The sequence below is a fragment of the Oncorhynchus mykiss genome, chromosome 6 (genome assembly GCF_013265735.2).
Source record: "Oncorhynchus mykiss isolate Arlee chromosome 6, USDA_OmykA_1.1, whole genome shotgun sequence".
Classification (NCBI taxonomy): Eukaryota; Metazoa; Chordata; class Actinopteri; order Salmoniformes; family Salmonidae; genus Oncorhynchus; species Oncorhynchus mykiss.
Genome location: NC_048570.1, coordinates 46,510,998 through 46,524,659, shown reverse-complemented (window position 1 = coordinate 46,524,659; position 13,662 = coordinate 46,510,998). Strand labels below are relative to the sequence as shown.

At 42.8% G+C, this 13,662-nt stretch overlaps 1 protein-coding gene across 4 annotated transcripts in view; it reads right to left on the bottom strand.

Moving 5' to 3' along the window:
- Positions 1-9,903: 9,903 nt before the first annotated feature.
- Positions 9,904-13,662, bottom strand: part of LOC110526048 (SEC14-like protein 2) — a 43,273-nt gene continuing 39,514 nt past the window's right edge. For all 4 annotated transcript variants that reach the window (XM_021606645.2, XM_021606647.2, XM_021606646.2 and 1 more), the window contains 2 exons: positions 12,530-12,699; positions 9,904-11,593 (listed from right to left, as the gene is read on the bottom strand). In XM_021606645.2, the coding sequence (XP_021462320.1) occupies positions 11,409-11,593; positions 12,530-12,699 (355 nt within the window). In that variant the 3' untranslated portion in view covers positions 9,904-11,408. The remainder of the gene's footprint in view (positions 11,594-12,529; positions 12,700-13,662) is intronic.

Genomic DNA, 13,662 nt, shown 5'->3' with positions numbered 1-13,662 from the left:
ATACAGAATGGTGTCGTCTGCGTAGAGGTGGATCAGAGAATCACCAGCAGCAAGAGTGACATTATTGATGTATAAAGAGAAAAGAGTCGGCCCGAGGATTGAGACCTGTGGCACCCCCATAGAGACTGCCAGAGGTCCGGACAACAGGCCCTCCGATTTGACACACTGAACTCTGTCTGAGAAGTAGTTGGTGAACCAAGGGAGGCAGTCATTTGAGAAAACAAAGCTGTTGAGTCTGCCGACAAGAATGTGGTGATTGACAGAGTCGAAAGCCTTGGCCAGGTCGATGAATACAGCTGCACAGTATTGTCTAGTATCGATGGCGGTTATGATGTCGTTTAGTACCTTGACCGTGGCTGAGGTGCACCCATGATCAGCTCGGAAACCGGATTGCATAGCGGAGAAGGTACAGTGGGATATGAAATGGTCCGTGATCTGTTTGTTCATTTGGCTTTCGAAGACCTTAGAAAGGCAGGGTAGGATAGATGTAGGTCTGTAGCAGTTTGGGTCTAGAGTGTCTCTCCCTTTGAAGAGGGGGATGACCGTGGCAGATTTTCAATCTTTGGGGGATCTCAGACGATACGAAAGAGAGGTTGAACAAGCTAGTTATAGGGGTTGCAACAATTTCGGCTGATAATTTTAGGAAGAGAGGGTACAGAATGTCTAGCCCTGCTGATTTGTAGGGGTCCAGATTTTGCAGCTCTTTCAGAACATCAGCTATCTGGATTTGGGTGAAGGAGAAATGGGGAGGCTTGGGCAAGTTGCAGTGAGGGATGCAGGGCTGTTAACCGGGGTAGGGGTAGCCAGGTGGAAAGCAAGGCCAGCTGTAGAAAAATGCCTATTGAAATTCTCAATTATCGCAGATTTATTGGTGGTGACATTGTTTCCTAGACTTAATGCAGTGGGCAGCTGGGAGGAGGTGCTGTTATCCTCCATGGACTACAGTGTCCCAGAACATTTTGGAGTTAGTGCTACAGGATGCAAATTTCTGTTTGAAAAGCTAGCCTTAGCTTTCCTAACTGCCTGTGTATATTGGTTCTTAACTTCCCTGAAAGTTGCATATCGTGGGGGCTATTCGATGCTAATGCAGTACGCCACAGGATGTTTTTGTTCTGGTCAAGGGCAGTCAGGTCTGGAGTGAACCAAGGGCAATATCTGTCCCTGGTTCAACATTATTTGAATGGGGTATGTTTATTTAAGATGGTGAGGAAATAACTTTTAAAGAATAACCAGCCATCCTCTACTGACGGAATGAGGTCAATATCATTCCAGGATACCAAGGCCAGGTCGATTAGAAAGGCCTGCTTGCTGAAGTGTTTTAGGGAGCGTTTGACAGTGATGAGGGGTGGTCGCTTGACCTTGATCGCTGAGATCCTGGTTGAAGACAGCAGAGGTGTATTTGGAGGGCAGGTTGGTTAGGATGATATCTATGAGGGTGCCCGTTTTTACAGATTTGGGGTTGTTCCTGGTGGGTTCATTGATAATTTGTGTGAGATTGAGAGCATAAAACTTAGATTGTAGGATGGGGCCGGGGTGTTAAGCATGTCCCAGTTTAGATCACCTAACAGCACGAGCTCTGAAGATAGATGGGGGCAATGAATTCGCATATGGTGTCCAAGGCTCAGCTGGGGGCAGAGAGTGGTCTATAGAAAGCGGCAACGGTAAGAGACTTGTTTCTGGAGAGGTGGATTTTTAAAAGTAGAAGCTCAAATAGTTTGGGCACAGACCTGGATAGTTAGACAGAACTCTGCAGGCAATCCCTGCAGTAGATTGCAACTCCGCCCCCTTTGGCAGTTCTATCTTGTTGGAAAATTTCATAGTTAGGGATGGAAATTTCAGGGTTTTGGTGGTCTTCCTAAACCAGGATTCAGACACGGCTAGGACATCCGGGTTGGCAGAGTGTTCTAGGGCAGTGTTTCCTTACCTTTGATGAACTTCATCAGAATGCAGTCCTAGAAATCCCAGGTCCACAATAAATGCTTGATTTGTTCGAAAATGTCCGTTATTTATGTCCAATTCGCTACTTTGGTTAGTGCGTTTGGTAAACAATTCCAAAGTCACAAAGCGCGTCCACTATAACGTGACGAAATGTCCAAAAGTTCCGTAACAGTCAGTAGAAACATGTCAAACGATGTACTGAATCAATCTTTAGAATGTTGTTTACATATATCTTGAATAACGTTCCAACCAGAGAATTAGAATTACTTCAGATGAGCGGTGGAACGCAAGTCCTTCCCCCGTGAACGCGCCTGGTGAAAGCATGGTCCACTCATGGCTGTGGTGACTATTTCCTGTGTCAATCGACCCCCCTTCACATTAGTGCCATCAGACAAAGTTATGTTGACTGCTGACATCTAGTGGAAGGCATAGGAAGTGAAAACTCATCCATATCTGGCTGTAATTTCAATGAGACCTTGGTTGAAAATCTGCCACCTCCAGAAAAAATACAGGAAGTGGAATTTCTCAGGTTTTTGCCTGCTAAATGAGTTCTGTTATACTCACATACATAATTCAAACAATTTTAGAAACTTCAGAGTGTTTTCTATCCAATACTAATAATAATAATATGCAAATATTAGCAACTATGACTGAGGAGCAGGCTGTTTGATATGGGCAACTTTCATCCAAGCTACTCAATACTGCCCCTGCAGCCATAAAAAGTTAATGGCGACGAAGGAGATGGCGGCTGTGTTTTTTGGGGTTATTTGTAACTTAATTTGTACATAATGTTTCTGTCACAGTGTCTTATGTTCGAAAATAACTTATTGATATCAGGGCAGTGATTTACTCACCCCGTTCTGAAGGAATTCCTCTTCTTCAATGAGTCGGACGGGAAGTATTTACTCCAAACACCCGACAAGGCCCTCATCCCCGTCAACGTACAATTAATCAATATTAAAATAGACAAACTACGAGCACGTATATCCTACCAACGGGACATTCAAAACTGTAATATCTTATGTATATGAAATGTATACAATGTACAATGTATACGAAATGCTTCAGTCTGGTTTTAGACCCCATCATAGCACTGAGACGGCACTTGTGAAGGTGGTAAATGACATTTTAATGGCATCGGACCGAGGCTCTGCATCTGTCCTCGTGCTCCTAGACCTTAGTGCTGCTTTTGATACCATCGATCACCACATTCTTTTGGAGAGATTGGAAACCCAAATTGGTCTACACGGACAAGTTCTGGCCTGGTTTAGATCTTATCTGTCGGAAAGATATAAGTTTGTCTCTGTGAATGGTTTGTCCTCTGACAAATCAACTGTAAATTTCGGTGTTCCTCAAGGTTCCGTTTTAGGACCACTATTGTTTTCACTATATATTTTACCTCTTGGTGATGTTATTCGAAAACATAATGTTAACTTTCACTGCTATGCGGATGACACACAGCTGTACATCTCAATTAAACATGGTGAAGCCCCAAAATTGCCCTTGCTAGAAGAATGTGTTTCAGACATAAGGAAGTGGATGGCTGCAAACTTTCTACTTTTAAACTCGGACAAAACAGAGATGCTTGTTCTAGGTCCCAAGAAACAAAGAGATCTTCTGTTGAATCTGACAATTAATCTTAATGGTTGTACAGTCGTCTCAAATAAAACTGTGAAGGACCTCGGCGTTACTCTGGACCCTGATCTCTCTTTTGAAGAACATACAGTGCCTTGCGAAAGTATTCGGCCCCCTTGAACTTTGCGACCTTTTGCCACATTTCAGGCTTCAAACATAAAGATATAAAACTGTATTTTTTTGTGAAGAATCAACAACAAGTGGGACACAATCATGAAGTGGAACGACATTTATTGGATATTTCAAACTTTTTTAACAAATCAAAAACTGAAAAATTGGGCGTGCAAAATTATTCAGCCCCTTTACTTTCAGTGCAGCAAACTCTCTCCAGAAGTTCAGTGAGGATCTATGAATGATCCAATGTTGACCTAAATGACTAATGATGATAAATACAATCCACCTGTGTGTAATCAAGTCTCCGTATAAATGCACCTGCACTGTGATAGTCTCAGAGGTCCGTCAAAAGCGCAGAGAGCATCATGAAGAACAAGGAACACACCAGGCAGGTCCGAGATACTGTTGTGAAGAAGTTTAAAGTCGGATTTGGATACAAAAAGATTTCCCAAGCTTTAAACATCCCAAGGAGCACTGTGCAAGCGATAATATTGAAATGGAAGGAGTATCAGACCACTGCAAATCTACCAAGACCTGGCCGTCCCTCTAAACTTTCAGCTCATACAAGGAGAAGACTGATCAGAGATGCAGCCAAGAGGCCCATGATCACTCTGGATGAACTGCAGAGATCTACAGCTGAGGTGGGAGACTCTGTCCATAGGACAACAATCAGTCGTATATTGCACAAATCTGGCCTTTATGGAAGAGTGGCAAGAAGAAAGCCATTTCTTAAAGATATCCATAAAAAGTGTCGTTTAAAGTTTGCCACAAGCCACCTGGGAGACACACCAAACATGTGGAAGAAGGTGCTCTGGTCAGATGAAACCAAAATTGAACTTTTTGGCAACAATGCAAAACGTTATGTTTGGCGTAAAAGCAACACAGCTCATCACCCTGAACACACCATCCCCACTGTCAAACATGGTGGTGGCAGCATCATGGTTTGGGCCTGCTTTTCTTCAGCAGGGACAGGGAAGATGGTTCAAATTGATGGGAAGATAGATGGAGCCAAATACAGGACCATTCTGGAAGAAAACCTGATGGAGTCTGCAAAAGACCTGAGACTGGGACGGAGATTTGTCTTCCAACAAGACAATGATCCAAAACATAAAGCAAAATCTACAATGGAATGGTTCAAAAATAAACATATCCAGGTGTTAGAATGGCCAAGTCAAAGTCCAGACCTGAATCCAATCGAGAATCTGTGGAAAGAACTGAAAACTGCTGTTCACAAATGCTCTCCATCCAACCTCACTGAGCTCGAGCTGTTTTGCAAGGAGGAATGGGAAAAAAATTCAGTCTCTCGATGTGCAAAACTGATAGAGACATACCCCAAGCGACTTACAGCTGTAATCGAGGCAAAAGGTGGCGCTACAGAGTATTAACTTAAGGGGGCTGAATAATTTTGCACGCCCAATTTTTCAGTTTTTGATTTGTTAAAAAAGTTTGAAATATCCAATAAATGTCGTTCCACTTCATGATTGTGTCCCACTTGTTGTTGATTCTTCACAAAAAAAGACAGTTTTATATCTTTATGTATGAAGCCTGAAATGTGGCAAAAGGTCGCAAAGTTCAAGGGGGCCGAATACTTTCGCAAGGCACTGTATCAAGACCATTTCAAGGACAGCTTTTTTCCATCTACGTAACATTGCAAAAATCAGAAACTTTCTGTCCAAAAATGATGCAGAAAAATTAATCCATGCTTTTGTCACTTCTAGGTTAGACTACTGCAATGCTCTACTTTCCGGCTACCCGGATAAAGCACTAAATAAACTTCCGTTAGTGCTAAATACGGCTGCTAGAATCCTGACTAGAACCAAAAAATTTGATCATATTACTCCAGTGCTAGCCTCTCTACACTGGCTTCCTGTCAAAGCAAGGGCTGATTTCAAGGTTTTACTGCTAACCTACAAAGCATTACATGGGCTTGCTCCTACCTATCTCTCTGATTTGGTCCTGCCGTACATACCTACACGTACGCTACGGTCACAAGACGCAGGCCTCCTAACTGTCCCTAGAATTTTTAAGCAAACAGCTGGAGGCAGGGCTTTCTCCTATAGAGCTCCATTTTTATGGAACGGTCTGCCTACCCATGTCAGAGACGCAAACTCGGTCTCAACCTTTAAGTCTCTACTGAAGACTCATCTCTTCAGTGGGTCATATGATTGAGTGTAGTCTGGCCCAGGAGTGGGAGGCTCTGGAGCAACGAACCGCCCTTGCTGTCTTTGCCTGGCCGGTTCCCCTCTTTCCACTGGGATTCTCTGCCTCTAACCCTATTACAGGGGCTGAGTCACTGGCTTTACTGGGGCTCTCTCATGCCGTCCCTGGAGGGGGTGCGTCACCTGAGTGGGTTGAGTCACTGATGTGGTCATCCTGTCTGGGTTGGTGCCCCCCCCCCCCCCCCCCTTGGGTTGTGCCGTGGCGGAGGTCTTTGTGGGCTATACTCAGCCTTGTCTCAGGATGGTAAGTTGGTAGTTGAAGATATCCCTCTAGTGGTGTGGGGGCTGTGCTTTGGCAAAGTGGGTGGGGTTATATCCTTCCTGTTTGGCCCTGTCCAGGGGTGTCCTCGGAGTGGGCCACAGTGTCTCCTGACCCCTCCTGTCTCAGCCTCCAGTATTTATGCTGCAGTAGTTTATGTGTCGGGGGGCTAGGGTCAGTTTGTTATATCTGGAGTACTTCTCCTGTCCTATTTGGTGTCCTGTGTGAATCTAAGTGTGCGTTCTCTAATTCTCTCCTTCTCTCTTTCTCTCTCTCGGAGGACCTGAGCCCTAGGACCATGCCCCAGGACTACCTGACATGATGACTCCTTGCTGTCCCCAGTCCACCTGGCTGTGCTGCTGCTCCAGTTTCAACTGTTCTGCCTTATTATTATTCGACCATGCTGGTCATTTATGAACATTTGAACATCTTGGCCATGTTCTGTTATAATCTCCACCCGGCACAGCCAGAAGAGGACTGGCCATCCCACATATGCTCTCTCTAATTCTCTCTTTCTTTCTCTCTCTCGGAGGACCTGAGCCCTAGGACCATGCCCCAGGAATACCTGACATGATGACTCCTTGCTGTCCCCAGTCCACCTGACTGTGCTGCTGCTCCAGTTTCAACTATTCTGCCTTATTATTATTCGACCATGTTGGTCATTTATGAACATTTGAACATCTTGACCATGTTTTGTTATAATCTCCACCCGGCACAGCCAGAAGAGGACTGGCCACCCCACATAGCCTGGTTCCTCTCTAGGTTTCTTCCTAGGTTTTGGCCTTTCTAGGGAGTTTTTCCTAGCCACCGTGCTTCTACACCTGCATTGCTTGCTGTTTGGGGTTTTAGGCTGGGTTTCTGTACAGCACTTTGAGATATCAGCTGATGTATGAAGGGCTATATAAATAAATTTGATTTGATTTGATTTATGTTTCACCGAGTCATGGCTGAACAACAACATGATTAACATACAGTTGGCAGGTTTTATGCTTTTTCAGCAGGAGAGAACAGCGGCCTCTGGTAACACAAGGGGCGGCGGACTATGTATATTTGTAAACAATAGCTGGTGCACAAAATCTAAGGAAATCTCAGAGTTTTTGTTCGCCTGAGGTAGAGTATCTAAGTTGTAGACCACATTATTTAACAAGAGAGTTTACATCTATATTTTTCGTAGCTGTCTATATACCACCGGAGACCGATGCTGGCACTAAGACCGTACTCAATGAGCTGTATACAGCCATAAGCAAACAGGAAAACGCTCATCAAGACGCGGAGCTGCTAGTGGCGGGGACTTTAATGCAGGGAAACTCAAATCAGCTTGCCCTAATTTCTTTCAGCATGTTAAATGTGCAACAAGAGGGAAAAAAACTCTAGACCACCTTGACTCCACACACAGAGACAGATACAAAGCTCTCCCTCGCACTCTATTTGTCAAATCTGACCATAATTCTATCCTCCTGATTCCTGCTTACAAGCAAAAACTAAAGCAGGAAGCACCAGTGACTCGGTCAATAAGAAAGTGGTCAGATGAAGCAGATGCTAAACTACAGGACTATTTTGCTAGCACAGACTGGAATATGTTTAGGGATTCTTTCAATGGCATTGAGGAGTACACCGCATAAGTCACTGGCTTCATCAATAAGTGCATCGATGACATCGTCCCCACAGTGACCGTACGTACATACACCAACCAGAAGCCATGGATTACAGGCAACATCTGCACTGAGCTCAAGGGTAGAACTGCTGCTTTCAAGGAGCGGGACAATAACCCGGAAGCTTATCAAAAATCCCGCTATGCCCTCCGATGAACCATCAAACAGGCAAAAGCGTCAATACAAGACTAAGATTGAATTGTACTAAACTGGCTCCGACACTAGTCGGATGTGGCAGGGCTTGCAAACTATTACGGACTACAAAGGGAAGCACAGCCGAGCTGCCCGGTGACACGACCTACCAGACAAGCAAAATTGCTTCTATGCTCGCTTCGAGGCAAGTAACAATGAAACATGCATGACAGCACCAGCTGTTCCTGGCGACTGTGTGATCACTCTCTCTGTAGCCGATGTAAGACCTTTAAACAGGTCAACATTCACAAGGCCGCAGGGCCAGACGGATAACCAGGACGTGTACTACGAGCATGCGCTGACCAACTGGACAGTATCTTCACTGACATTATCAACCTGTCCCTGACTGAGTCTGTAATACCACCACAGTCCCTGTGCCCAATAGCACTAAGGTAACCTGCCTAAATGACTACCGACCCATAGCACTCACGTCTGTAGCTATGAAATGCTTTGAAAGGCTGGTCATGGCTCACCTCAACACCATTATCCCAGAAACCCTAGACCCAATCCAATTTGCATACTGCCCCAACAGATCCACAGATAATGCAATCTCTATTGCACTCAACACTTCCCTTTCCCACCTGGACAAAAGGAACACCTACAGTTGAAGTTTACATACACCTTAGCCAAATACATTTAAACTCAGTTTTTCACAATTCCTGACATTTCATTCTAGTAATAATTCCCTGTCTTAGGTCAGTTAGGATCACCACTTTATTTTATGAATATTAAATGTCAGAATAATAGTAAAGAAAATTATTTATTTTGAATTTATTTATTTAATCACATTCCCAGTGGGTCAGAGGTTTATAGACAACTCAATTAGCATTTGGTAGCATTACCATTAAATTGTTTAACTTGGGTCAAACATTTAGGGTAGCCTTCCACAAACTTCCCACAATAAGTTGGGTGGATTTTGGCCCATTCCTCCTGACAGAGCTGGTGTAACGGAGTCAGGTTTGTAGGCCTCCTTGCTCGCACACGCTTTTTCAATTCTGCCCAAAAATGTTATATGCGATTGAGGTCAGGGTTTTGTGATGGCCACTCCAATACCTTGACTTTGTTGTCCTTAAGCCATTTTGCAACAAATTTGGAAGTATGCTTGGGGTCATTGTTAATTTGGAAGACCCATTTGCAACCAAGCTTTAACATCCTGACTGATGTCTTGAGATGTTGCTTCAATATATCCACATAATTTTCCTCCCTCATGAAGCCATCTATTTTGTGAAGTGCAGCAAAGCACACCCACAAAATTATGCTGCCACCCCCGTGATTCACAGTTGGGATGGTTTTCTTTGCCTTGCAAGCCTCCCCCTTTTTCCTCCAAACATAACAATGGTCATTATGGCCAAACAGTTCTATTTTTGTTTCATCAGACCAGAGGACTTTGCTCCAAAAAGTATGTGCAGTTGCAAACCATAGTCTGGTTTCTTTATGGCGGTTTTTGAGCAGTGGCTTCTTCCTTGCTGAGCGGCCTTTCAGGTTATGTCGATATAGGACTCGTTTTACTGTGAATATAGATACTTTTTTACGTGTTTCCTCCAGCATCTTCACAGAAGCGTCTAAAGCCATGACATAATTTTCTGAAATTTTCAAAGCTATTTAAAAGACACAGTCAATTTAGTGTATGTAAACTTCCGACTTCAACTGTATATGTTCCTAATAAAAAAATTGCTTAGAAAACCAACTGTCAGACAATAGATACAACTACTGGAGAAAGACACAGACATACCTTTTACTTTTGTAGACTAAGGTACTGTCAGGGCTCTAAAGTGCGATCATTTTGTACCATACTGTACGTCCAAGTACTTGTTTAGTTAGTATACTGTATATTCAGTCCCCAGGTTTAATTGTTACCACATCTGCATATAGGTTAGACAGAGAAAGAGATTCATTCAAGTTGATTCAAACATGTATATTATTTTCCCAATAGATTGGAACAGCTCAGATTGGTTTCTGTTACATTAGATATGCACTGACTACATGAATTCTACAAAAATAAATGACATGTTTCCAATTTTAACTAAAGAAAAGATTGACAAATGTTCACAAAAAGATAACAATTTAAATGTTTCGGAGTGGGTACTGTTCCCCCTACTCATTACTAAAATACATAAAGGTAACAAATTATCTACTGAACAGTGAGCACGAACCAACATCGAATAAGGCTATAATAGCTAGCTACATTCCATGATTTTCACTGTGCAAAATACTTTATCCAGATGCTGGCAGAAGACGACTTCAATCAATAAGTACAGTTTACAGATGACATATAATAGAGCTTTTTGAGTATTTCAACTGCCCATTAGGGCCAGTTCGTTGAGTGCTGCACATTCTTTAAACACACTGACGTATTTAAGGCAAGCATTTACACCATGTATGTCTTTTGTTGTTACATATAGATCGATATACATGAAAAGGTTTGCAAAATTCCGGTAATTTGCCCAAAATTGCTAGGTTTTCTGGATTTCTCAGTTGGAGAATTCCCGGAATCAGGAGGGAATAAGCAGGAAATCCTGGGAATTTTGGGAAAGTTACTGGAATTTTGCAAATTGCAACCCTAAACAGGAAAAAACTGGTGCTGAAGATTACACAACAAAATGGAATGTCAGTCTACTGCAATAATGCTTAATGATACAGATTTTGGACAGTGGATATTAGCATTCTCAAAGATTTCTTGCCTTTCATGTTCTAACAATTAAAAGACAAAATATAGATTTGTTTTCCCTGAAAATAAAACTACCAGTATGTCAACATATTAATTTGAACAGAACTGTGTTGATTTTGAAAAGTAAAGGCATACTCAAAAGGGAAAAACCTTGAAATTCCCCCAGTTCTTGAGAGAGAGAAAGACAGGGTGATGCCCATAATGCGTTGTTGCCACAGAAAAGGGATTGTACTTGAACAGATGGTTATATGGAGGAGTGTTGACAAAATAAATATCTCCTGAGGTCTTGCTGCTCTGCTCTCAGCATTGCAAAATAATACACCCTGGACCATCAATGACATTCAGATATAATATACTTCCTGGTCTTTAAAATAAAATAGATTTTCAAAAGCCATACACTTATTGTAGAAAGTAAACCAGTTGTTTCAGTCTGTGTTTGAATACATCTCCTCTACTCCAGGAACCCTGAGTTGTGGACTTGTTTCTCTTCATTGTACATTCTAGCTCTGGCCCAGGGCATTGCGTGTGGCTTGCAGATGTAGAAGTCTCAGCATCAGCAAGCTGCATGTAACCAGAGCTACATACCTTCATTCGTGAGCAGCACAATGGCCCATTGTCAGATGAAGTACCTCAGTGCTGATCATTGGAGTCTATTTCAGTGGTTTCAGGTCTGACTTCACTGACCATGGCCGGGGCTGAGACTAGCTCTAGCTCAGTAACGTCTGTCACAATTAGCTGCTGGCCCCAGATTCTGACCCACCCTGGTTATTCGGAGACTGCGATTGGTTGCTGGCCTCCACTTGTGAGCCAGCCCGTTTTTTCGGAGACTGAGATTGGCCTGGGAGCAAGACCTCGACGGTGAAGCTGATGCGTTTGGACTGGAAGATACTGTAGGTGTTGTCGAACCGCAGCACATCTGAAGAAGAAAGAAAACAACATGGATGTCGCCTAAATCAAGTCCTACACCTTTACTCCGGCCCTTGTCCTCTTTGTGTGCTTGTATGCAAGGCCTGGTTCTTAATTGCCCAGTTTCTAGACCTGAGTGGAACCTGGGTCTAGCTTTATAACATGCACCCACCTTGCTAGTTATTTGCTGACCGTTCCTATGCTTGTTTGGTGACAATTTTCCCACGACCAAGCTTACATCCGCAATCGGTAGACAGTTGTCGGTTGCGTCTCTGTGCAGTGCCCAAGTAAGAATTCAATCTAATTGATATCTGATACCCCCCTCCAAATCAAAATCAAACATGGATTCCATGTTGTGTTCTCACTTTGCACGCACACGTCTGTGTTTCACACCTTTTTGTCTAGCTAATCAGCCTTGCAGACAGGAAGCAGACAAGAAGTAGAATAGAGTGTGTGCGCACAAACATTGGTTTTGATTTTGAGGTGGGGTGGTAGTATCTTACAATTTGAATAAATTATTTCCTGGACAACACTTGGTGATGCAAACAACGCATTCCATTATCAGAACGATCCACTGACCACGGATATACCCTCAGAAGTAGGAAAAGCGTCACCCAACAGGCAAAGACACGGGTCTGTAGAGTAGTCACACTGTGGGCTAGTGTTATACTGGTAGGCCGAGATCCAATCTCTGTCTAGTACCACTGGACTAGGTTCTTATGTGCCCCTACCCAAGTCTTCATGTGTCATTGTACCTCTGTTCTAGCCCACTGTAGGGCTTTTCACACTACTGAGACTAATCAAACCAAGCATTAAAGTTGCTGGAACCATGAAAAAAAGGCAATGTGAAAAGAAAATACCCAAGCCAGCACAGTTTGGTTTGGTTTGGGATGGCACGATAGTGTGAAAGGGGTATAAAGTATAGAAATTGCTTATGTGTACTCACAGACCCCAGGCTCGCTGCAGGTGAGAGAGCCGTCTTCGGGCACCAGGTGTGCGTTGTATCTCTGGCTGGGAACCACCTCCTGCATCTGCCCTGCATTCTGCCTCTCTCCTATCTTCCCCTTCATAAACACCCCAAAGCCGATGTCTGCCCCATCACTAGAAAACTGCCACCTGCATGGGGGGAGATATTACATTACATTATATAATTATATATCCCAACACACCCGCATAGAATTGTTCCGAGAGCCGATCCGTGACCCGCCAAATAACATTAATTTATTTCATCGTTTTTATGACTATTCATTGGCTATGACAAGTCATAGGCTATTATTCCCCTCCCTGCATGAATTAATGTATATGCATGTCTAATCAACAACTATGCCATGAAACCATGCCAGAATGACATGATACATTTTTTTACAATGAGATGTGGCACATTGACAACTAAAATTGCTCTGAAAAAGGGTCTTCTCATTAGCCTTCTTACCTGATGAAAGCCTATAGCCGACATAATAAAACAATACCTTTACATTCAATATTGTTTAGATAGTAAAACTGTTTAATTGAAAATCATATAAACAATTCCCAGAATTGAATATAGGATGCAAAACTACATTTAATTAGTAGGCTATAACCTAGGCATGCTCAAACTTTCACCAGCGCACCGGTTTAAACTTGATATAGCCAGCGTTATGGTCTAAATCAGAGGTTCTTAAACCTTTCAGCATGGGACCCAAATGAGAAATTCTGTGTTTTCCTGGGACCCAAGCTTAGCAAAATATGCAACTATACATAAATATTGGTATATTTCATTGCCCTTATGCCTAAAACAAATGCAATATAGACAAAAACAAATAACAATGAAATTAAATATCCATATACATATATATTAATGTTTAATTTTCCTCCTTTAAAAACACTCTTACATATCTGTCTAGGTTGGAACTGTTTGCTGTTAAAATACAATAAATAATTTTCATTCTGAACTGGAATAAACTGATTGATCACATCACACATATGAATAACAGAACACACACACAGGCTTTTTGATAGTGCAACTCTAAGTATCAGTACAGATGAACAATGATCAGGCCTACTGTACATCTTGCTGTAGAAATTATTGTTGAAAGAAAG